At 47.6% G+C, this 24,718-nt stretch overlaps 1 protein-coding gene across 2 annotated transcripts in view; it reads right to left on the bottom strand.

Moving 5' to 3' along the window:
- Positions 1-3,403: 3,403 nt before the first annotated feature.
- The window catches only part of PKN3 (protein kinase N3), a 436,492-nt gene continuing 415,177 nt past the window's right edge, over positions 3,404-24,718 (bottom strand). The window contains exon 22 of one of the 2 annotated variants that reach the window (XM_069609180.1): positions 3,404-4,359. In XM_069609180.1, coding sequence (XP_069465281.1) covers positions 4,147-4,359 — 213 coding nt within the window. In that variant the 3' untranslated portion in view covers positions 3,404-4,146. The remainder of the gene's footprint in view (positions 4,360-24,718) is intronic. The other variant, XM_069609181.1, reaches the window with a different exon arrangement.

Below are 24,718 nucleotides of genomic sequence, written 5' to 3'. Positions count from 1 at the left end.
AGCATTATTCTAATGTAGAGAGAGATAAATTGAGGACTCCCAACACAAACATGTGCGGTAAACATCTGAAGATGGCCTGCAGGGGCAGAGCTAAGGCAGCCTTTACAATATGCTCTGGGCAGTATGACCTAAAATGACGACAATAGAGCACTAAAATGACTACGTTTTCAGTTTAAATGTAAACTGTTTTGTTACCGGGGATTCCCAGCCTAAAGACAGGGAATATTTATTGGATGTGAATCTATGAAAGATCCAGCGCTAGCGAAAGGTTGAAGACAGAAAACGGGAAGCTGAGTATTAATTAGCAAGAGCACGGCAAACTTTGAACAAGAACAATGTGGGCTGTAAGGACTGGAAAATATGGATTTCTAATGAAAGAGCTGCATAACAAAATGCAAATAACCAAGGAATAGCAGAAAATAGTGGTTAAAAGCAAGAGTGTCTGGAAAAATGCAAACTAGAATCAAGGAACAGCAGGAAATCAAGCAAGAGGGTCTGGGAAAATGCAAACTAGAATCAAGGAACAGCAGGAAATCAAGCAAGAGGGTTTGGGAAAATGCAAACTAGAATCAAGGAACAGCAGGAAATCAAACAAGAGGGTCTGGGAAAATGCAAACTAGAATCAAGGAACAGCAGGAAATCAAGCAAGAGGGTCTGGGAAAATGCAAACTAGAATCAAGGAACAGCAGGAATTCAAGCAAGAGGGTCTGGGAAAATGCAAACTAGAATCAAGGAACAGCAGGAAATCAAGCAAGAGGGTCTGGGAAAATGCAAACTAGAATCGAGGAACAGCAGGAAATCAAGCAAGAGGGTCTGGGAAAATGCAGACTAGAATCAAGGAACAGCAGGAAATCAAGCAAGAGGGTCTGGGAAAATGCAAACTAGAATCAAGGAGCAACAGGAAATCAAGCAAGAGGGTCTGGGAAAATGCAGACTAGAATCAAGGAACAGCAGGAATTCAAGCAAGAGGGTCTGGGAAAATGCAAACTAGAATCTAGGAACAGCAGGATTCAGCTAGTTAAATATTGAAACCCCACCCCGAGCTGAAACAGGCTAACTAGCTGCACCTGGACAGTAATCTTCCTCCTGCCTCTTCATATTATGTAAACATTTGAAGGCCGGCCAAGCGGGCAGCTTTTAATTCCACTCTAGGGAAGACAGTCTCTGCCGGGAGACATATGATCAAATTTGAGAGCTTGCAAACCAGCTAAAGGACCACTTTCCAAACCAGTTGTAGTTTACTAAATAGAAGATTGGAAAACCTCCACGCCCGCCGCCCCCCCCCCACGCTCCTGAAGCAATGAAACAACTACACACCACAATAATCGGAGATAAAGAAAAAAACAACAGCTTATGACTGACTCGGACTAGTGCCAGATCTACGTCAAAGTAGAAGCCTAGATTTGCAAACTTATTACTCCAAGGAAAGGAAAGGCCAGGAAGAGGGGCAGTGGACATGTTTCCCAAGTAGTTCCTGTTTTTAGATGCACTTCTGACTTGTAGTCATTCAGCTTTAGATGCTGTAGCAACATGTAATCTTTAATGGCCATCGCTAGGATGGTAAATCTGAAAACGCCCCTAATACTTGGTGGCTGCGGTCCAGGTTTTGAGGTACCTTCTGCTAAGGATGATCACCAAGATTTCTGCCACGTTTACCTTATTAGTACCCGGCGGGGGTGGGAGGCAGCCTCTCAGCCAATGAGGATGCTCGGAACGGGGGCATTAACAGCAGTAATCCCCCCGCTCCAAGCAGCCTTATGGCTTGAGGCCGCCATCTTCCCCCGCCAGGGAATGAGGTAAGTGGTGTACCACTTCCCCTTTCGCATCATCCCGCATCCACAGAATTCCCTCCTCGCCCACCATCCCACTTACCTTCGTTGAAGTCCATTTCGGGAGCAGACGCGCTGGGAACACTCTTCTGACCCCATCACGCCCGCTCCCAATCTGCGACCGGCCGTCATGGAAAGGAAGGAGGTACTACATGTACTTCTCATGTTTCCACGGCGGCCATTATCTTTGTTTACTTTTTTTTTTTAATTCAATGGCCGCCATGGAATGGGAAAATGGACTCTGCTTTCCCTTCTCCAGTGGCCATTTCTTTAAAAAAAAAATAGCTTCCAAGCATTTTGGAACAGAAAAAAATACTTTTAGTACCCCAGTCTTACGGGACGTGTACTAATAGCAATAGGCCCCAACAGGGGGGGCATTACCACTTCAGATAATACCCCTTGGCCTTCGTTATGGCCCTCGCTTTGCTCTGGCCTGTAACTATGGGCCCTGGTGAATTACCTGAAGTGGTAATGCCCCCCCCCCTGCTCGGGGCCTATTGTGTAATTACAGGTTACCAAGTTGATTCATTTAAGCATGCTCAGTTGTACGCTGCCCGCCAGTGTCTGGTCTTTGGTTTTTTGGCATCTGGTAATGGAGTAATTGTGTATCTGAACTCTTCCAACATCTATCCGATGCCGTTACTCTAGCAGGGGATCACCAAACATCTTGCTCTGGTATTCTGCTCACTTCCTATGTCTTTATTGTACAGCAGAAGGCTCTTACAATCCATGCAGACCTTTCTAGCCCTTCCCAAGCCGTCCATCGGGAGAAGTAGCAGCAATGAAGGGCTGGCCCTTTTCATCTAAACCCAAGGAAGGAGGAACTCAGTTACATCCGGTTTCTTGTGTAAACGCACCACTGTACAAACATTGGCCCATTTCCTATGAATGTGGATAAAAGTGCAAGCAACCATATAAAAATACACAGGAAAAAAGTGATGAAATAGCATAGGTGCCCCCCTGGTGAAGTCTACGAGATGAGAACATTCAGCGGTTTGGAGGAGAGCTCATTGGTATCCTGCAGCCAGTATACGATCACGCCCGTGCTCTTGAAATGGCACCGATCATTGGCAGGAGGAGACATTTCTAGTGTTTAGCCGACTCACTGAAATAAGACCCAAAACACACAATGCCCAAAAAACACAACTATCAGAATGCATGCTCTTTTGCTTTTGTTAAGTATAGCACCAAGGCGTACTGACTGCCCGTAAGAAGATTGGCACTGCAGTCCGCCACATCCACCAGAGTGAAAAGGAGAGAATCACTGGACAAATGATGCAGAACATTTCCATCAAAGGGAACGGCTGGTCAGTGCTCATTTCTGGAGCCAAAACAATGACAACCAGCAAACCAGACACCCGGTTGCTGCACTCACAGCAAGGTACAGTACAGGCTCTACTGTTTTGGCAGAGGCATGGTCTCCGGGCCAGGTTTGCCCTCAGTGGGTAGATGCTGCTAAAAACATCTCCAAAGAGGACTGGGTTTTATACAGCAAAAAACAAGCGTTTCTTGAGGGGCCTAGTAAGAAGACACTGCATTTAACACTAGGTCCAAATATAGAGGTCAATCCGTACTTACAACCAGCTTCAAAATTCAGTCTTTATTGTTTTTATGAATTGGCACTTCCATATCATCCAAACTCACATTTAAGAGATTTAAATATAGTTTATGGAGACAGACAAGACACATAAAACAGGCACACGACGCATACCCAGAGGTCTGGAAATCAGCACAACACGTCAAGAACCTCCAGAAGGGGGTTCTAGCCGGGATCATGTGGTGACTTCACATTAGAGTGCTGTAACATTTACACATCCGAAACGGCCACCCCATGACCCTTGAAGAGGAGGCTGGCATCACATGTGTTTACATTTCTGTAAGAGCTGCTGGTCTCGAAGGTTCATGCCTCTGGCATAGGTTTGAACCTCTCCATCAGAAGTGCATGAAGTGCTGTCGGGAGAGGGGGTCAGGAGGTGCATGGACCAAACTGAAAGCAAATGAACCACCCTTGAGTTTAGAGAACTCAGACGGTGGCAAACCTCTGCCTGGTCAGGTGGCCACAATGACTGGCCTGGTGTTGAAAGTGAACACCATTGGACTTTAGAAAGACACATTGTTGACCAAACACTATAGGACAATTGGGTCACTGTTCTGGACATCACCAGTTTGTGCCAGACACAAGAGATGGGTGAAGAAGAGAGCTCAGCACCCCTCGGAGGGGTGAACTGCTGAAGGTTGTCTGCTGATAGCCAAAACAGCCATGCACCAGAACCCATAAGTGAATACAAGTCTTACTCTGGCCCTGGTTTTCCTACTGTCAGAATGCCCTCAGCTGATCCGAAATGAAGTCAAAGCCCTTGAACATGTTCTGTTCCTGTGCAGTGAGCGGGCAGGAGTCATCGGGAGGCGTGAGGATCGGCTTCTGGGCAGTGAACTCTTCATCGAAGTGGCTGATGTCAGCAGGGTGGGTCAGACGAGGCACAAATGGAGGCTTCAGGTTCCGGGCGAGCAAGGCAACCCAGTCAATCTTCTGCCGGGGCGACAGATGACAAACATTACATGGCAGAAACAAAGGTTATTTACAGATCACAGCTCAAGCTCGCTCAAGTTCATTGGACCTTCTTTCCATTTACAACCCTTGGCAGAACTGTACAAGGGGACAGACTCTTCTATGCATCCCTCCAACAACAATGCAACTTCTCAACCCCTATGGCTGCCGATAAGATTTTGAGGTAGGAGTATTTTACTCCGTGTTTGGAAGTAGGAAGTACTAGCATTCTGCAGGGAAGTAAAAGGCAGTTCTCTCTGATCACTGGGTTAGATTTAGGCAAGTAAAAATACATTAATTTAAAAAACTTACTTTTATTTTATTGTACCATTTTTGTAACATGATTATGCCCAGTGCAAAGAGCTCATCTATATCACCTGGAAAGGGGGGGCTAGGGAACTCTAATGTCCAGGAGGAGCTACTGACTCCGCAATGCAACCCCTGGCAGCAGAACCACAGGGCTCCTCCAATCCTTTCTTTGGGGGATCCCAAAAGTGCAATCCTTCCAAAGCACGGCATGAGTAAAGCCTCCACATACCAGTAACTTACTTAAGAGAGGAGAACACAAAACCTCTTGGGCTCAGAGTTCAGTCCATTGCCAACAGGGAAGAATTGCCTCCCAACCCCTGCTTTGAGGTCGTTGTGCCAGAAAGCGTTTTTTTCTGGTTTGCAGTTCCATGCTGGGAGGGGGTGGGGTTCATGGAGAAGCAGGGGGAGCGAGATCTGACATTGAGCACGGACCAGACCCGGAAAGCAATTACTTGGTAGTAGAAAGGAAGACAGTACGCTATGATAAAGACCTATGATCAGACTACAGGATGGGGATGTGGTGACCCAGTGGGACGGGTGCCGCAACCCATTCCGAGATGTTTAGTGGATCCCCAGGCAACCAGTCCATCCCTAGTCCTGATTTCAAACCCCATAACTGTGGCCAGAAATGTCCCAAGAGTTAAGTCAGCAGATACATCCCTAAAGGACGAGAGGAGGAGAAACTGTGGGTGTCCAACGTTAGTTTTCTGGATGGCAGATAGATACACGAGTGTGGCTTACGGCACTGTGTGTGAGCCCCAGGTGGTGAAGTTGATATTGAATGACCTGAGATCTTACCAAGTCATACAGGGAAAGAAATGCCCATTTCATCCAATGACAGCAATGATCACAGCCTCCGTTCTAGATCCAAAATGGCAGATGAAGCGTCCATGACTTCAGGTCGCAGAGTCGCTAGGCAGGATGCAGGTCCGGTGAGGGCACTTGGCCAATCTATAGTTCCAATACCTAGCGCCCAATATCCGGGCACACGTTCCCTTTCCAGACATCTAATGGGCCATTACTCTATTAGAAATTCAGTGAGCTGTCCCGAGGACAAATAAAAGCAGGCCACCACAATGGTACCGTTTTGGGAGGTAGGAGCCTGTTCCGAGCAAAATGGCATGGCAGAGGAGTGAAGTTGGTTTTAGAGGGGAAGGCAGAAGGAGCAGTGGAGGGTGGAGGAGGGACGGTGAAGCTGTCATGATCTCTGCTTTCAAAAGATCAGGATTTGCCCGACTCCCTTGGATGCAGACCCATAACCCCGGTTCCGAGTGCCAGCCAGTCCCAATTGGGACCTTTTGGACCCTGTCCTGGCGCCAGTGGCACCAGGCTCATAAAGATGCCCAGTCCCAGCGCTGGAAGCGCCGGGTTCATAATGCTTGGGTGGACTTACCTGCAGCAGACCATGCTGCTTACTTACCTGCCAGTTGAACCCCTGATCCTCTTCTGTTTGGGACTACTTTTCCTGTTGGGTGGGGCAGGAGCCACTCCCTAGGTTAAGAACACTGGAACTCTTCTGGAAAGCAGGAACTCTTTTCTTACCTAGGCGTGGCTGTGCAAGGAGACACCTAAGCACTACAGGAGGCTATTTAAACCACACCCGATGGATGAATCTTGCTTTGTGTTATTCTGCATTCTCTGCAGCAGAACGCTCATCGTGTCTTCTGCTTCTGATCCTGGGCCTAAGGGAACAAAGGCTTACCATCCTGGAATTCAGTCTTCAGCAGCACCTGTAAAGACAAAGAAAGAACAGGTTAGCACTACGGTCTTCAGTGGCAGCGCATCTCTTACCTGGTCCATCGGCTGTCACCAACGCCTCGCGCTGCATTCCGGCATCTGAAAGACAAAGGCTTACCTACTCTTCACATGCTCCGGAGGTCTTCGCACTGCATTCCGGCATCTGAAAGACAAAAGCTTACCAGCTCTTTGCACGCTCCGGAGGCCTTTGGCGCTGCATCCCGCATCTGAAAGACAAAAGAAGGTGCGTTTAAAGACATTGGGCAACTTTATTACTCACGTGCCATTACTCCTTCCCACGCCGAATCCAGTGGGTATTCCAGCACCCTTCAGCTTCTCTAAAGCTCCGAATTTGTACCTGCAAGATAAAAGGGACAGTTAGTGCGCATCATGAAGCAGGCTACAAGCGCTTACTTACGTGCTTCCAGGCGCTTCTATTCCTCACGCGGGGTCGATCCTCAACTCTCATCAGCCCGCCATCGCCGGAACCCTGCAAAACAAGAGATATCATTACAAAAGACTTTTAAGACATTTGAAGTCCCCAGAACTTACCGTTCGTGCAGTTAACGACGGACAGCAGTCCTCTGAGGTCAAGAGGCCTGCACCCTTATCCAGTGAAGAAACTGGTTACGGCACCCTGCCCCGAGGCAGATGAAGAGCTTGGCGTTCACTTACCTAAGACATCTTACTCTTCGAGTCAGACATACAGTGCACAGAGGTCCAGCCCAAAGAGCCAACCGTGCGTTACACATCACCTTTGAAGATACGGCATTCACCCAGTCAAGACCGGCGCCTCTGCGGGAATCAGGTGAGCGTTACAGAACACAAAGCCTACCGCAAAACTCCCACCCAGGCGCTATGGAAACCTCGGATACCGACCAGCTAGTCCAGTTACTTGGGGAACTAAGAGCAGAAGTGCATGCAGCCCGTCAGGAAACGAATGCTCTAAGAAGGGAACTGATTATTTCCAAGGAGCGAACAGACGAATTCGCTAGACAATTGCTACAGTCACAAGCCGGACAAACTCCGTTACCCGCATCAGGGGCAAATCTTCCTTCAACATCCTCTACGAACCCAGTGCAGATCAACCTACCTGGGAATGTACCTCTGGCTCCGCCCGAACGATTTTCTGGTGACCCAAAGAGGTTTGCAGTATTTATTAATCAGTGCCGGTTGCACTTCTTATGCCGGCCAGCAGCCTTTCCAACTGATCGAGCTAAGGTAGCTTTCGTGCTTTCGTACCTTAGTGGCAATGCGGCAGACTGGTCGATCCCTCTAGTTAATCAAGATGATCCGGTTCTCCATGATTTTCAAGCTTTTCAGCTCAGTATGGAAAAACTGTTTGCAAGACATTCACAGGGGCAGGCCTTGGACAATGAGCTCCTTTCATTGCGACAGAGTAATCAAGACCTTTTGGCTTATATTGCGTCTTTCAACAGACTGATAGTGGAAACTCGATGGCCTGAGGACAAAAGGATTACGCTGTTTTATAGAGGTCTACGTGGAGAGCTCAAAGATGTGTTAGCCCAAGTAGTGAATCCCCCGCAAGACTGTTCGGACTATATTGACTTAGTCGTTCAAATTGACCACAGACTGCAGAACAGGAAGGCCGATCGTTCCAAGTTTGATGCTCGAGTATTTTCCAAACCACCAACTCCTACCAAAGGAGTAGACTCCGGGGAACCCATGCAAATAGGGGGCCTGAAAGGACCACTAACACAAAAGGAGCGGGAAAGGAGAAAACAGCTGCAATTATGCCTCTATTGCGGAAACTCGGGGCACTTTCTTCGAGACTGTCCAGTGAAACCAGCCAAGAAGGCAGTAGGAGCTGCAGTTACCAGGGTCACAAACTCTGAGCAGGGAAACGACCTCGCCCGACAAGAATAGATGTCCTCTTGCCGAGCGTTAAAACCAGTTCAGTGACCTCGCATTTCGTGATACCTATGGTCCTCATTAGCCCTGAACATCCGGATCGATTACATGCGATTGAAGCTTACGTCGACAGCGGTGCCATCGGCAATTATGTGGATCATGAAATGGTTTTGAGGATGAATCTGACTCTTTGTCCAAAGGCTGTAAAGGACGTCATTACTATGGTGGATGGTACGGAGATAGCCTCCGGACCAGTAACGCATACCACCCAAGAAGTGACGCTAGTAAGTCAAGATGGACACCATGAGAAGATCGTGTTCGATGTGATCAAGGCCCCTCAGTTCCAGATTATTCTAGGAATTCCTTGGTTAGAGAAGCACAATCCTCAGATCGATTGGCGAGCAAGAACGGTTCAGTTTCCAGAATGTGTCTCTACTTGTCACCCTCGACCTGGTGTTGCACTGGCAGCAATTTCCTCGGAGGCTCCCCAGTTACCTCCTGAATACCTAGAATTCCAAGATGTTTTCCGGAAGGATCAGGCTAACTCTCTACCTCCTCATAGGTCTTATGACTGCCAGATAGACCTGATACCTGGATCTACTTCTCCTTGTAGTAGAATTTATGCCCTCACCGAGCCTGAGAATCTTCACCTCCGACAATACCTGGATCAATACCTAGCGAATGGGTTTATTTGTCCTTCCAAGTCCCCTGCTTCCTCAGCTTTGTTCTTCGTTCCAAAAAAAGAAGGGGACCTTAGAACTTGTATAGATTATCGCGCCCTGAACCAGATCACCGTTAAGAATAGATATCCGTTACCTTTGATCCCTGAACTCCTGGACCAAGTCAGAAAAGCATGCATATATACAAAGCTGGATCTTAGAGGAGCCTACCACTTGGTACGAGCAAAAGAGGGCGATGAATGGAAGACGGCCTTCCGCACCAAGTATGGGCTATTTGAATATCAGGTCATGCCCTTCGTACTTTGCAATGCCCTGGCCGCCTTTCAATATTTTATGAACGATGTCCTCAGAGAGCTCATAGATGTGTGTGTTGTTGTTTACATTGACGACATCCTCGTTTATTCTTCATCGGAAACTGAACATCGGAAACACGTGAAAATGGTCCTCGAGAGATTGCGTCAACACAAACTTTTCGCTAAAATGGAAAAATGTGTTTTCAACGTGACTGAAGTTGAATTCTTGGGATTCATATTATCACCTAGCGGAGTGCGTATGGATTCAAAGAAGGTCGATGCAATTCTCAAATGGCCATCACCATCCTCCGTAAAAGGTGTTCAAAGCATGTTAGGCTTCGCTAACTTTTACCGCAGGTTTATCCCCGAATTCTCTCGAATAGTCCAGCCCATCACCGCCTTGTTAAAGAAAAACAAACGTTTTGAATGGTCTACCGAGGCGGAACAAGCTTTCCAGAATTTGAAGACTAGATTTATCTCTGCACCGATCTTAAAACATCCTCGCCCAGAACTCCCCTACATAGTTGAAACTGATGCTTCGAGCCTTGCCATGGGGGCAGTTCTATCACAAAAGGACCCAGTAACCAATCAGTTGCATCCCGTGGCATTTTGGTCCCGCAAATTCTCGCCTCCTGAAATCAATTACACTATTACTGATAAGGAACTTCTAGCTATCAAGTCCGCCTTTAAGGCTTGGCGGCATTATCTTCTGGGGGCCCGACACACCGTTACTGTGATTACAGATCACCGAAACCTGCAATATTTGAAAACCGCAAAAGCTCAATCCTCTAGGCAACTCCGTTGGGCACTATTCTTTGCCGAGTTTGACTTCATAATAACCTATCGACCTGGTACAAAAAACGGTAAAGCTGATGCCCTTTCTCGGATGGGAGTGGAAGAACATTTGATCAATCCTAAACCTGTACCTATTATTCCCGAACAAAGAATTCTAGGTGTAATCGCCACACAATCCATAGAGGAAGTTAAGGATAAAGCCAGGCTACTGGTAACTCCAGCAGACATACAGAATTGGCATCTGCAGGGAAAGGACTTTACGGTGAAGGACAACCTATTATATTTCCAAGAACGGTTATACCTGCCCAGCACAGATTTACAGAAAAAGGTAATCTCTTGTTATCACGATTCTTTAATGGAAGGACATCCCGGTATGACCAAGACCTCGAAAAAGATCAAGCGCTACTTCTGGTGGCCGTCTTGGAAAAAAGATATCAGAGACTTTATAATGTCCTGTGGAGTATGCGCCCAAAACAAGAGTCAAAAGGAAAAACCAGCCGGCCTCTTACGCCCTATTGACATCCCGCCTCGCCCTTGGCATACGCTTTCTATGGACTTCATCACCGATCTACCTCCATGCTCCGGATACAATACGATCCTAGTAATCGTGGACCTATTCTCCAAGATGGCGCATTTCATTCCACTCAAAGGCTTACCAACAGCAGCAACTCTGGCCCGAGAATTTCTCGAAAACATCGTCCGACTGCACGGTTTTCCTTCAGTTCTAATTTCGGATCGAGGTAGTCAATTTATTTCTCATTTTTGGCGAAGTTGCTGTCGGTCGGCTCAAATTGATGTGAGACTTTCGACCAGCCACCACCCTCAAACCGAAGGACAAACCGAGAGGACCAATCAAACTCTGGAACAGTATTTGCGCTGCATGCTACAACAAACTGAAAAAACTTGGAACGATATCCTTTGGATAGCCAAATATGCCTACAATAACTCTGTCCACTCGGGAACTGGGAAGACCCCGTTTTTTCTTTTATACGGTAATCACCCTCGAACCTCGGAGTTGGATCCACTCCAAGATCTTGGAACACCAGCAGTAGACCACCTGCATTCTACAATCACCCAAGCCTTTAAGGAAGCCGTTTCTCACCTTCAAAGGGCTAAAGAACAATACAAGAAAGGAGCAGACCAACATCGGAAGGAAGCCCCCCAATATCAAGTAGGAGATCAAGTCTGGTTATCCACCAAATATCTACCTCTAAAAGGACCACGCACATTCAACCCAAGATACCTTGGTCCCTATTCCATCACTACCATAGTAAATCCAGTAGCGGTCAAGTTGGACTTGCCCCCTCACATGAAGATACATCCGGTCTTCCACGTCTCTCTATTAAAACTTGTGCAACCTCAAACCCGACTAACTACATCTCCAAAACCTATTCTAGTTGATGGAGAACTCGAGTTTGAAGTCAAAACCATCCTGGATTCCAAGATCTCCAAATCTAAACTATTTTACCTGATTGACTGGAAAGGCTACGGTCCCCAAGAAAGATCCTGGGAACCTGCAGAATATGTCCACGCCCCTCGTCTAATCAAAAGATTTCATCGAACATTTCCTAACAAGCACAAACCCCCGGAGAAGCCCGGTTTGGGAGGGTATTGAGGGGGGGGTGCTGTCATGATCTCTGCTTCCAAAAGATCAGGACTTGCCCGACTCCCTTGGAAGCAGACCCATAGCCCCAGTTCCGAGTGCCAGCCAGTCCCAATTGGGACCTTTTGGACCCTGTCCTGGCGCCAGTGGCACCAGGCTCATAAAGATGCCCAGTCCCAGCGCTGGAAGCGCCGGGCTCATAATGCTTGGGTGGACTTACCTGCAGCAGACCATGCTGCTTACTTACCTGCCAGTTGAACCCCTGATCCTCTTCTGTTTGGGACTACTTTTCCTGTTGGGTGGGGCAGGAGCCACTCCCTAGGTTCAGAACACTGGAACTCTTCTGGAAAGCAGGAACTCTTTTCTTACCTAGGCGTGGCTGTGGAAGGAGACACCTAAGCACTACAGGAGGCTATTTAAACCACACCCGATGGATGAATCTTGCTTTGTGTTATTCTGCATTCTCTGCAGCAGAACGCTCATCGTGTCTTCTGCTTCTGATCCTGGGCCTAAGGGAACAAAGGCTTACCATCCTGGAATCCAGTCTTCAGCAGCACCTGTAAAGACAAAGAAAGAACAGGTTAGCACTACGGTCTTCAGTGGCAGCGCATCTCTTACCTAGTCCATCGGCTGTCACCAACGCCTCGCGCTGCATTCCGGCATCTGAAAGACAAAGGCTTACCTACTCTTTGCATGCTCCGGAGGTCTTCGCACTGCATTCTGGCATCTGAAAGACAAAAGCTTACCAGCTCTTCGCACGCTCCGGAGGCCTTCGGCGCTGCATCCCGCATCTGAAAGACAAAAGAAGGTGCGTTTAAAGACATTGGGCAACTTTATTACTCACGTGCCATTACTCCTTCCCACGCCGAATCCAGTGGGTATTCCAGCACCCTTCAGCTTCTCTAAAGCTCCGAACTTGTACCTGCAAGATAAAAGGGACAGTTAGTGCGCATCGTGAAGCAGGCTACAAGCGCTTACTTACGTGCTTCCAGGCGCTTCTATTCCTCACGCGGGTTCGATCCTCAACTCTCATCAGCCCGCCATCGCCGGAACCCTGCAAAACAAGAGATATCATTACAAAAGACTTTTAAGACATTTGAAGTCCCCAGAACTTACCGTTCGTGCAGTTAACGACAGACCGCAGTCCTCTGAGGTCAAGAGGCCTGCACCCTTATCCAGTGAAGAAACTGGTTACGGCACCCTGCCCCGAGGCAGATGGAGAGCTCGGCGTTCACTTACCTAAGACATCTTACTCTTCGAGTCAGACATACAGTGCACAGAGGTCCAGCCCAAAGAGCCAACCGTGTGTTACACATCACCTTTGAAGATACGGCATTCACCCAGTCAAGACCGGCGCCTCTGCGGGAATCAGGTGAGCGTTACAGAAACATGATGGCAATCGTCTACACAGAGGAGGGCTGGAGAATAAATGATCAAAGAGGTGGAGAGTGAAAATGAAAGCTTAGTGGAAGGAGAGCAGTGACAGTAACAGGAAGAGCAGAGGTGGAAGTAAGCCTGGTGCAGCAAAGAAAAGATGCAAGAGGATCGGAAGAGCAGAGGTGTAGAAAGGAGCCACGTGGCAATGAGGTCTTAGAGGAGGATGGCGGTAGAGAGATGGAGGAGGAGAGTAGTGAGGTGGAAAGTAGTGAGGAGGAGAAATTTGGGAAGGCAGGTCTCCGGATTTGTAACTCATCAACACAGCAGCTGTACCATGCCTGACCCAAATAATGGAGGAAGGAGGCAAATTCTGGGATTCACACCCCCTGCCAAGACAACCCACGAACTAAGAGTGGTGGTATCACGTTTTGCAGCAGTCCAAGGAAAGCAAGGGGATATCCAGACCTGAACCAACTAGGCCAGGACTAATAATACAAAACTGCCAAAGAAGGAAGGGTACACTTACAAACACTAGAGACTGAGTGTTTGCTTATGGGATGGCAGATTAACCCGAGCGGGAAGGGGTTACATCCACATCCTAAAATACTTCATTTTTGTTGCACCCGTTTTGTAAACACCCACCCCATAACTTCTTTGAACCCTAATCACTTATCAATAAACTGTTGTGAGCCTATTCCTATGCACTGTGTGGTCTACTCCTTGCCGGCCCTTGTAGAGAGAACTAACCTTCAGCACAGGGCCACTGAATTTCAGCCACAGTTTGAGCTGCCGCGATTTCATTAAATATTACTAAGCAGTCCAGCTACGGATCTTGGGGGAATGATGTACACCACAAAGACACTGATGGGGAAACTGACTTTGCACTTGCGATAAACTATATGTGGAAGGTTTTTCGGGTTCTCGAACAACATAGGCCAATTGGTCGGTAGATTAATACGTCACCAACTCAGTTATGGTGACAGAGGATAAACTCTCTCATTTCCACCTAGTAGTACGATTTCTGGGGTCCTGTACCCCAAGACAGACTCTGGCACAAAGTCCTGCAGGGAGAAGGATCTACGGTCATGGCTGGCGAGGAGAGATGGATAGGGGTCTCTGGCTCAGACTGAACGTATAGAAGACTCCTTCTCTTTCCCCTATTTAAGCTGACCATATCCCATTCCCCTTCCACCGTTCCGTCCAGCATAGGGCTCACCGGGCCTGCTGGAATCTTCCTCTGCTCGCTATCTATTATTAATGAAAAGTGCCTTACATCAAAGCACTGCACAAGGGAACAGAAATCGGTACAATAAATGATAGGTACATGGTCAAAAATATATCAAGAGGAAATATGAGGAGTCATTTATAACGCTCCTGTACACAAGGGTTTCTAGGTGCGACAAGACAGGGTAGGAAGACGTACAATCTTACAAGGCCTTCACGCAAGTGCAGGGGGGAGACGGAAGGGACAGGGGAAGTGCGGTCAGGGCAGCATTGAACTGAGTAAGTGCAGCCAGGGGAGCCAGCTCAGGGTAGTGCAAGGAGGAAGGGGACTCTAGGGGTACAGATAGAACCCCTAAGTGCGCTTAGGCCCGCTGGCAGTGCAGGTGCTTGTAGGTCATGGGGGAGCCTGGTCCCATGGAGTTCTGGTGCAAGCCATGTGACCAGTCAGCGCAGACAGGGGAGTCAGCAAGAAGAGAAAGCAGAAGCGAAAAGGAACGCCTTGAGCTGCTTCCGGAACCTGAGGTTGTCTTGCTAGAGTTAGGGGCAGGGAGGCCCTTCCAGAGGGTAGCCTGTGCAGAGGAGAGAGAGATCTACCCCCCCCCCACTCTCTGCCTGGAGAAGCGTCTGACCATCAGAGAGTCAGAGGTAGCTGAGCGAAGGGCTCAAGAAGGAAGATGTTTAGGAAGAGAAAGTTGGATGTAAGGAGTAAGATGCTCCTTAAGTTGAGTTTTAAACTGAGGAAAGGTAGAACAGAACAGCGACACCGATGTTAATGTTAGAGGACATTTGTACCGCGCACTATCACCACCGTAGTGGTCCCCTGGCGCTCTGGTGGCTCTGAAGAAAGGGGAGGAGAGGGGGTGGGTTAGTGGGAATAAGCTGGAAAAGTGCAAGAGAGCAGTGATGTGCTGTTGGCAGCCTCAGCCCGGTGGGTCCGTTGGCTGGGCTTGGGGTGTTTTATGGTCCGTAGTCGTGTGCTGTTGTGAAAGTCTATGTGTGGTTTGTTTTGTTGTTGCATTGTTGTGAAGTTTGTGCGGATTGCTGCGTTTTAGGTTTGTGGTTGTGTTTGGTTATAGTTTGAGAGGTGTATGCAGAGGGATGGAATTGTTAGTTGGTTGGTTAGTTGGCATTGCTGTCCTTGCAATTGTGGGATTCCATCTAGGTGCAGTACATGCTAACAGTCACATTTCTATCTAGATGCCGCGTAAGCTAAAGTTCAGAATTCTATACTAGAGTGGCACATGCCAACAGTCACATTTCTGTCTAGATGCGACGCAAGCTAGGGTTCAGAATCCTGAGTGTGGTGCATGCGGACAGTCACATTTCTATCTAGATGCGATGCAAGCTAGGTTCAGAATTCTAAGTGTGGTGCATGCGGACAGTCACATTTCTGTCTAGATGCGACGCAAGCTAGGTTCAGAATTCTAAGTGTGGTGCATGCGGACAGTCACATTTCTGTCTAGATGCGACGCAAGCTAGGTTCAGAATTCTAAGTGTGGTGCATGCGGACAGTCACATTTCTGTCTAGATGCGACGCAAGCTAGGGTTCAGAATCCTGAGTGTGGTGCATGCTAAGAATCACAGATGAAGAGCATCCCAATACTTTGGCACAAGCAAGGAAAAGGAACAGAACCTGGAAGGCGTACATGGAGCCTAAGGGGCATTGGACCGACAGATGAAATCGACTGAGACCGGAGTGTGCAGGTTGGAGTATAAAGAGAAATTAAAGAAGAAAGATAAGGAGGTGCAAGACCATTAGAGTATTTAAAGACTAAACAGAGGAACTGGTACCGTAGACGAGAGCTGGAAGAGATCCAGCAATGCGAAATCAAGGCGGGTCGAATAGAATCCCGGGGAGAAAAAGAGGAGAAGACGTACAGAGGAAATACAGATAGAAGAAAGGGGAGCAGGTCTGTATGCAGGAAGACCAAAAAGAATAGATGAGCAGAAAAAAGTCGATAAAAGATCGAAGAAGAAAGGAAGATCTTAGTAACATGAGTTGTAGGGAAAGGGCGAGACTTGCAGATGTTTACAGTTTATAGCGGCAGGAGTGAGATACAGTAGAAATGTGTGAAGAAAAAGATGAAGAGGAGACAAAGATTACTCTCAAGTTACAGGCAGTGGAAGAAAGAGCAATAGAAGAGGGGGGACGAAGATGGAAGGGGGAGAGTGCGGAGGGGGAAACATATTCATCTTTTATAACCCAGAGGTTGCGACCTCCTCTTGGCTATCTCCTGCTACCACCTCCACCCTCAAGGTTACCATCTTCTCCTGTACTGCTACCACCACGTCCTTCTGTTCTCCACTCTCCAACCTTGATGTCAACGTTTCTTTCTACTCTTCACTGCCACCTCCCCTGCTAGTTCTGTTTCTTCTGTCTTCAGTCCACACGCCGCTGCCATGTTTCCAACCTCCTTCAAAGATGAGCGTCTCGCTCCTGAAACCTGCAAGTGGCGCTGGCTGTATTTAATACTGTGTTCCCTCCTCCCCCAGGATGGGTCCTAACCGGAGGGTCTACACCTGTAAGTGCAGACTGGATGAGCACTGCAATTAACTTCCTTTAACACGCGCAGGGATAATTTGGGCACAAGGGTTCAGGGGCAGAACCCATCCCCGGCCCCTCCGCTAGCTTGGATTTTAAACTCACTCTTCCAACCCTCTCAGAGGGAACCCGCACCAAGCAAAGGCCTGCAATGTCTCAAGTATCTGGGTAAGTGATTGGGAATACAGAGGGTAAGTAAGCCCTTCGGTATTACTCAACTAGGTTGCGGGCATGGTGTGCGAACAAGATATGCTTCCCCCGAATGTGCACAGCATTCAGATTAAGAATCTCTATGGACCAAGAGTCTCGGACACCAAACAAAGTATCTGCAAAATCGAGTGTCACAGTCTCTGTGGGCCTTAAATGCAAGTTCCTTCTGCATGGCAGGCAAACTAGAAACACTAGTAGTGTTCTCCCAGATGAAGTTACCAAAAGAGTTACCCTCCAAGTTGGAGATTTGGGTCCGACTAATTTGTGTTTAAGAGTATCTCCGTTTGGGAGACCGAACCTCTCCACTAGCACATGGATTATTAGACTGGTCGAAGGCGGAAGCAGGGCTGTTATGCCCTTATTGTTTAATGGGGTGGCCAGGGTAGGACCCTTGTGAGAGGTATGTGATACGTCCATGTTACTGTCCTCTGCCATGTGTCAGGGACCTGGGAATTCTCTCCATGCCACCCCCAGGTCTAACATTGATTGGCTCTGAGGGACTCAGGGCATCCAGCCCCATTGGTCACTACAGTGGTCATTCCCAGCCCAGGAATTTCGTCTGAAGGGATAGATCAACCTTTTGCAAAGAAGTTCTGGCTTCAATTGAAAATATTCTAGGGATTCCTATCCAGCTGCCTTGACTGTGTGAGAATTGGCTAGGACGCATAGGACAATGTTGACACAACAGGTTAGGGCAGGGGGGCCATATTTATTGGCCAAATTGACAATTCGCTATTCTTTCTTTTTGAAGGCCACTTGAGACACCGTCCTGTATTATGGGTACACAAAACGGTTCCATGTGTTTATAACGACTGAAAAAATAAAATCTGTGGGAAAGCTTAGCAGATAATGTGCACAATTAACTTTGATCACTGCCACCTTGTGCTCTGAAGGGTGGGAGGCATATTTTGAACTATTAGTCAAAGGATCATATTATGTTATAATGTTCACAACGGTTACAAGTGTTAAATCGGTTTCAGTGATTTCTTCGGTAACCATTATTTGTACCCAGAGTTTGTTACATCAGGGGAGTAGGAGCTTAGCCAGGAAAGGAACTGAAAGGTTTTAGAAAGTATTGTAGAATGGGGTCCAGTTCTCTGGGTGAGGCCGGGTGATCAGATGGATTTTCTGATTCAGAGTGGCCATCCTATTCTGATGAACAGGGACCAACCCTAATGTCGAGCCAAACCATATCAAGGTAGTGTGACTGCAGAGCAAGGCCTAGAGTAGGAGGGCACAAGAGTGGTGAAGGGTTCGCTTAAATAGTCCTCCTAATTAGAATTAAAAATTATATAATAAAAGGACTCCTAATAATACAAGTTAGGCAGAATGTATACAAAAACAGTTATTTATTTAGGCCGCTGACAACTCTTAGCAATTAATAACCACATATACTATTACAATAATGTGACTAATCCCCGGATGTCGTCACTGCTTCAATGGGGGAAGACCCTTCCCATGAGACCAGGGAGGTGAGGCTGCTACCCGATAGTCCCCCTGGGGGTGGTACTCGCCGGAATCTTATGGGGAGGGAAACCCTGTATGGGACAAAGGCCGACACCTTGGGAGAAAGACAGTATAATTTCCTTACACCCAAACCTCCCTCACCATGTTACCCTGTACAGGACATAACAACCCCACACACTTTGATGCATGTCTGCAGAATAGACCATGTCACTTCCCCAAGAACCACTGAGACGAGGAATACATTGAGTACATGGATGACTATAGTACTGGGATGAGGAAGAAGTGCAGAGTCATTTGGAATAATCCACAGAACCATTACAAACGCACTCGTCAATTTGGTTCCTCAGATCGGAATGGAACATAAAAAGGAAAGAAGAAGGACTTGCTTAAAGGAGAAGCCCTCTCGGGAGGAAGCTGGAGATTTGGAACCTGGCAGCAGTAGAGGAGACAGGATGTTGACGGTACCAGGAGTGGGATGCTTACCCGCTGGTAGAGGCATTCCCGAGGCATCCGTCACAGACGAACACCTGAAAGGAGCAGAAGCCTGAGCCCCCACAGCCAGACAGGGAACCTGGAGCACGTGGAGAAGCTGAGACGTGTAGCTCAGAGGCTGGGAGTCAGCCCAGAGCTGCTGCAGTCCCTGGAAGCCACAGAGGGAATCCAAGAAGGCCCGAAGCACCCGCAAACCACCAAAGACTACCGGTAAAGTCTCCAGAGAGATCAGGGAGACCGGGGCAGTTGGCGGGACAGCTAAAAGAATGGAGAATCATGATGGTGAGCCTGGGACCAGCAGCCAGAAACCTAATCAAGGCATCCAAAAGTCATCTTCATAGTCACAGTACTTGACAGGATAGTGTACCAGGCTGGCTGTGACCAACGAAGAAGTAGTAAAACAAGAAAAACACAAGCGTAGAAAAGGCAAAACCCTGGGACTTGCTCACATATGAAGAGAGAGACAAAGCACTCTTCCTAGTCACAGTACCTGGCAGGACGGCTGTGAGAAGACCAGAGGAATTGTCATAGTCACAACATCTGGAGGAAACAGGAGCCAGGCTGACTGTGAAATATACCGGGGAGAAACCAAGGGAAAGAGAAGCAAAGTTCCCCAGTTGTTTTGTGGACATTTTTTCAGAACACTGAAAGAAAGAAGACCCTCACTAGACATTTGGAGGGTGAAACAACCTGGGGAGTAAGGTTGTTCTTTCTTTTGAAGTTTATTTGTTGCACCATTTTGGAACTTTGTTTTGTAAATTGGAAAAGAACTGAGACTAACGATGGTCCCCTTTTCACGTTAGTTTGAGTCCTTAGTGTGAGGGCTGGAAATAGGTTTTTTGGCACAACGGTGGACCCATTTCTTTGGACTATCCTGCCAGACTCCTTAGTATATTTTGAGGCAGGGAATACCCCAGACCCCTCTAGTATTAGGGACAGGAAGGCATTTCCCCAACCCTCATTTATTTAATAAGTCTTTCATGACAATCATGCCACCTGTGTGTGGGTCTCCTCCTTACACTAAACATACACCACTGTCATGTACACATTCACTTTAGGGGTGCCTGTTAGGGAGAATTCTCATTTTATAGATAATTTACCTTACCTAGTGAGTCCCTCAGCAGCTTTGCTGGATTTCTGGAGTTTATTTTTTCCACTTGGTAAGAGTGGGAGCTTTTCCCCTACTCTTACCTGTGTTTCTCTCTGTTTTTGTGATTGTGGACTCTGGAGTACACCACTTCAGTAGCCCCACTCTTTTGTGTGTTACATAGCACCTTCAGTGCAATGACACAGGGTTGTATTTTTGACTTCCCACCGACTCCATTTCTGGGGCTGACTACTGTCCCTCAGAAAAGGGTAAAGTTACCTAGTGAGTCCCTCAGCAGCTTTGCTGGATTTCTGGAGTTTACTTTTTCCACTTGGTAAGAGTGGGAGAAAAGGGTAAAGTTACCATTAACTTTACATAGTCATTTAACCACAGATCCAGTACACCCCATCTTACATGGAGTATTGGACAGGGTTAATTCTTAGCCCTTTTTTTCTGTGCCTCCCGGAGCATTGTTTCGCTCCCTTAACATTAAGACTTGGCTGGTGGCATTGGTATCTACCCTAATTTTCCTACTGCGATTATATTACATAACGTGGTATTGTTTTAGGCTATTTTAGTAGCCTCGAACTTTAAACCCGCTAGCCCAAATACTTTTTATTTCGGCTCCGGTTGGGTTTAAATCGCCATTTCTTTTTGTTAACATCCTTCTTGGGTCTTTCTTTGCGCAGCAAACCAGGTTTGCCTCCTTTGTTCGCCGACCTTTGGCGTCTGGGTGTCTAGGTGGGCTGAATGTGAGGGAGGGGTGCAGTCACTCCCTGCACACAGTTTCCTTGGAGACCCAAGTCGCACTTTGTGTTGATTGGGTGAGGTGGTTGTTCGGGCTGGACAACCCCCCCTGCTGAGTGATTCACAGCCAGGCTATGTGAATGGGGGATTTTGGCATAAAAGGCAGGACCCTTGGGCTAGAAGGCAGAGTTGCCACTGTAACTGCAAGGAACCGAAGAGAAGCAGACGGCTGCTGCAACCCCGAGACCCGGCGAAGCCCTGCTGCAGTCCTGAGCCATCTACCCTTAAACGACCAGAGAAGATCTAGCCCGGAGTCTTCTTCCCTTGAGCCTGGTGCGATCAACCAGCTTGTCTTTTCTTCAGTCAGAGCATCCTCTCCTGGGTCAAAATCACTGGTGTGCTGTAGTGGTCTGGATAGCCATCAGAAGAGCCCTCTCCTGATTTAAAGGAGCGCACCTTTTATTCATTGTTGTCTTTTTCGCTGCTGCTGGCCTCATCCCTGGGTAGTGCAGATCGCTCCAAACGTCGTCCTTCTTGTCCCCACGACTGAAGCCGCAGGAACCATGAGTCTGCAGGAACTACCAGGAACAACTGCCGTGGCACCAGCTTTTCTCCAACAGAATAAGGTACTGTGCACTTGGTCATTCTCTCCGTCTGACCAGCTGGAATCGGGGTGAACCCTTTTCCTCCACAAAGATTTGTTCTTTCTTCCCTCCTTCTTATAACTTTTCCTTCCATTTGACAATCTTTACGAACTCTTGGCATCTCGAGTCTCGAACTGTTCAACGTGTGATCCTCGGCAACTAAGCATCTGCTCCATTGACACTGGCGCAGGTCTATTGACTTTAATCTGTATCTTTGAACAGGTCCTCAAGTCTCCTCGTCTTAAAAAAGCATTGCCTTTGATTTTTATCCACTTTTCCCCTTGCTTGAAATTTTTAAGTACAAAGTGTGTTTTAACTTCGTGAGCATTTCTATCCGTGGGTACGCGTTAGTATCGCAACACTGGTCTGTCAAATCCTAATGTACTTACCTTGAATTACTGAAACAAGTGGAATCGATTGTGTGTAGTGTATTTTACGTGTGGTTTCGAATTTATAGGAAGTGAAGTGTTTTGTAACTGATGGTTTAAAAATAAATGAACTTATATTTTTTTACCTGAAACCTTGAGTCAGTGTTTGCTTGAGTCACAGTAATTGTGGTCCCTTTGTAATCTCTGCTACTGCTCATTTACTCTTGAGATAAGTCTGGCTGCTCAGCCATCGCTACCACTTTAACATAGTAGTACAGTGTTAGGAAGAATTCTCGGTTTAGGCTGAATTTCCTAACCTAGTGAGTCCCCGGATTTTTGGGGTTTATTTTTTTCTCCTGACAAGAGTGAGACTCTTTTACCCTCACTCTTGGACATGACTTGAGAGTGTTTCTGTGACTTACTATGTGCTTATGGGCTAGGGGGTAATTTTCCCCATAGGCCATCATTGGTTTTTGAATGTGTGTTACACAGCACCCTCAGTGCAGTAGCACAGGGGTGTCCTAGAGACCCCCAAACATAGACTCCACACCCTGGGATTCACTACTGTCTCCCTGGGTCTGTAAGGTTACCATTGACTTTACTAGTCTTAATTTAGGAACTTAACCAGTACAAACCATCTTACTGTGGAAGTACTGGTAGGGGCAATTAGATTGCCCCTGGGTCTGTTGTCGAGGGGGTACAGTCCCGTCCCCCCTCGCCGAGTTCTGGCTGGTGGCAGTGGATACCACGGAAATATTCCACCGGAATATTTCCCAATGGGATTTCCCATTGGTTTTTGATGCACCACTTTTTGGTGCAATGTTAAAGATACCGCCGGTTTATTTATTTAATATAAATTCACCGGTTGGGATTTTGTGCCAGAACTCGCCGCCAAAATGGCGTCTAGGTTCACTTCAGTAACCCTGAACCCGAGTCGAGCCTTTGTTCCACTTTTGGCGGGCTTCTGCACAGAAGCCCTCCAAAGTGGTGCCATTCTGTCTGGGTACCACAGGGGGTGTGGGGGGGGGGGGGGGGGGGTACGGTTTAAGGCACCCTGGACTGAGTTGCCTTGCCAACTCATGTCGCACTCTAGTGTGATTGGCCCAAGTGGTGAGCCACCCCGCTCACCACTTAGCATGTTTGAGTGACAGCTAGGCTGTATGAATGGGGGTTTGCTGCATAAAAGCAGGGTTTTTGGGACTGGTTCTTCAGAAGTCGCCACAGGACCTAAGAAGCCGAAGAGGGAGAAGCCGAGCCGACCTGCCAAGACGACACCACCGGTGAAGCCCTGCAGAACCGTCTCACCACTTTTCCCGACAACAGAGGAGATCTCCCGCCGGAGAGTCTTCTTCCCTTAACTGGTGGGGACAACCAGTTGCTGCCTTCTTTTCGCCGTCCAGAAGTATCTCGTGGCCGCCTTGCCTGTGCCAAGCACCCCGGCAACCGGGATACCACTTTTTACCTCAACCGCGAAAGAGGGGTAAAAATCCTTTGTGACCGGAAAACTCCACGGCTGGCCTCATCCCTGGTAGTGCAACGACCTGCAGCTTCCTCCACGTCGAGATCACCTCTTCCTCGGGACGACGCCGCGACTTGCACCCACTACCAGGAACGACTACCACCGCTAGAGGAATCTTTCCACTTTTAAAAGGTACTGTGTTCCGCCCGGCCTCCCTTGCCACCGATTGTACGGGGTAGATTTAGCCCTCGGCTTTCGAACCTGGGTAGGTCTGGGACACCCTAACTAAACTTTTCAGAACCGTAGGAAAACCTTTTCTCTCACCTGCAAAGACTTGTGACATTGTGTGATCTTGGGCACATTTTTCGCCTGGCTCCCTCTAAAGCGGCCCCCGAACTAATTCTCCTTGTTCCACTATTGACTGTCTTTGCTAACCTTATGTGAAAAGTGTTTCACCTTACTGCTCTCTTTATTTCTGCCTTTTCCCTCCCTTTTGGTAATACTTGTTGGAGTACCATCTAACGTTAAGCGCTCTCCTCTGGTTGGAAATAAGTGGGGTTAACTTAGAATTGTCCAACAAATAATTAGGGATGTACATATGAGTAATAGTAACTGTGTTTGACTTGCTTACCTTTTCTAATGTGCTAGTGTAATTTATGAGTGTGCCTTTAATAAATAAGTTTATACTTTTACACCTAGCTCTGGTCAGTGTTTGCTTGTGCTACTGTACCTCTGTATCTAGTGTGTATCCTCTGTATACTGCCTAACTCTTCTTGAGGGAAGTCTGACTGCTCAGCCACAGCTACCACAGTGAATCTGTGCGGTGCAGACTGCTACCAAGTGGGTTTACTGCCAACACCTGTAGACTTAAATCTTTTGCAGTGGTCCCAGAGGGAACTGCACAGGTTTCTGCCTAACATACAGGCTTGTACCAAAGGTGAACTTGTATTGCCACCTGTAGTCTTAATTGTGTGTAGTGGTCCCTAAGGGCACTGCACAGGATTCTGCCCAACGGTGCCCTGGCTATTTTACAGCACAGATCGGTATTAGAACACTTAGGTATCAGAGCAACTGAAGAAAGGCAAGTAACAACCAATTTAGAGAAGTCATATTTAAGGAGGAAAGGAATTGAAAGGCAATACACAACCTTATAAGTATAAGATTTTTCACTTAAAAGGTTCTTACCTTGCCAGAAGAGATGGGGACTGGTGCATTAGAGTTGCAAGTCCCAATAGAGCCATTTGCAGGGGGCTAGGAAACTTTAATGTAGTCTGAAGAAGTGGTGGCAATGCTTTGTGTTTCAAAGTTGTAGAACAACTGAAGTCAAGTTCATGGAAGACCCTCTCGCAATCCAACCACCTTAGGGGAAGCCCAGGAGAGGATCCTTGACCGGAACTCCACCGATTGCAGGCAGGTGGCAAGGTCAGGGCTTTGC

Source organism: Ambystoma mexicanum, chromosome 8 (assembly GCF_040938575.1).
Source record: "Ambystoma mexicanum isolate Mex_15411 chromosome 8, UKY_AmexF1_1, whole genome shotgun sequence".
Classification (NCBI taxonomy): domain Eukaryota; kingdom Metazoa; phylum Chordata; class Amphibia; order Caudata; family Ambystomatidae; genus Ambystoma; species Ambystoma mexicanum.
This window is presented reverse-complemented; position numbering and strand designations above follow the sequence as displayed.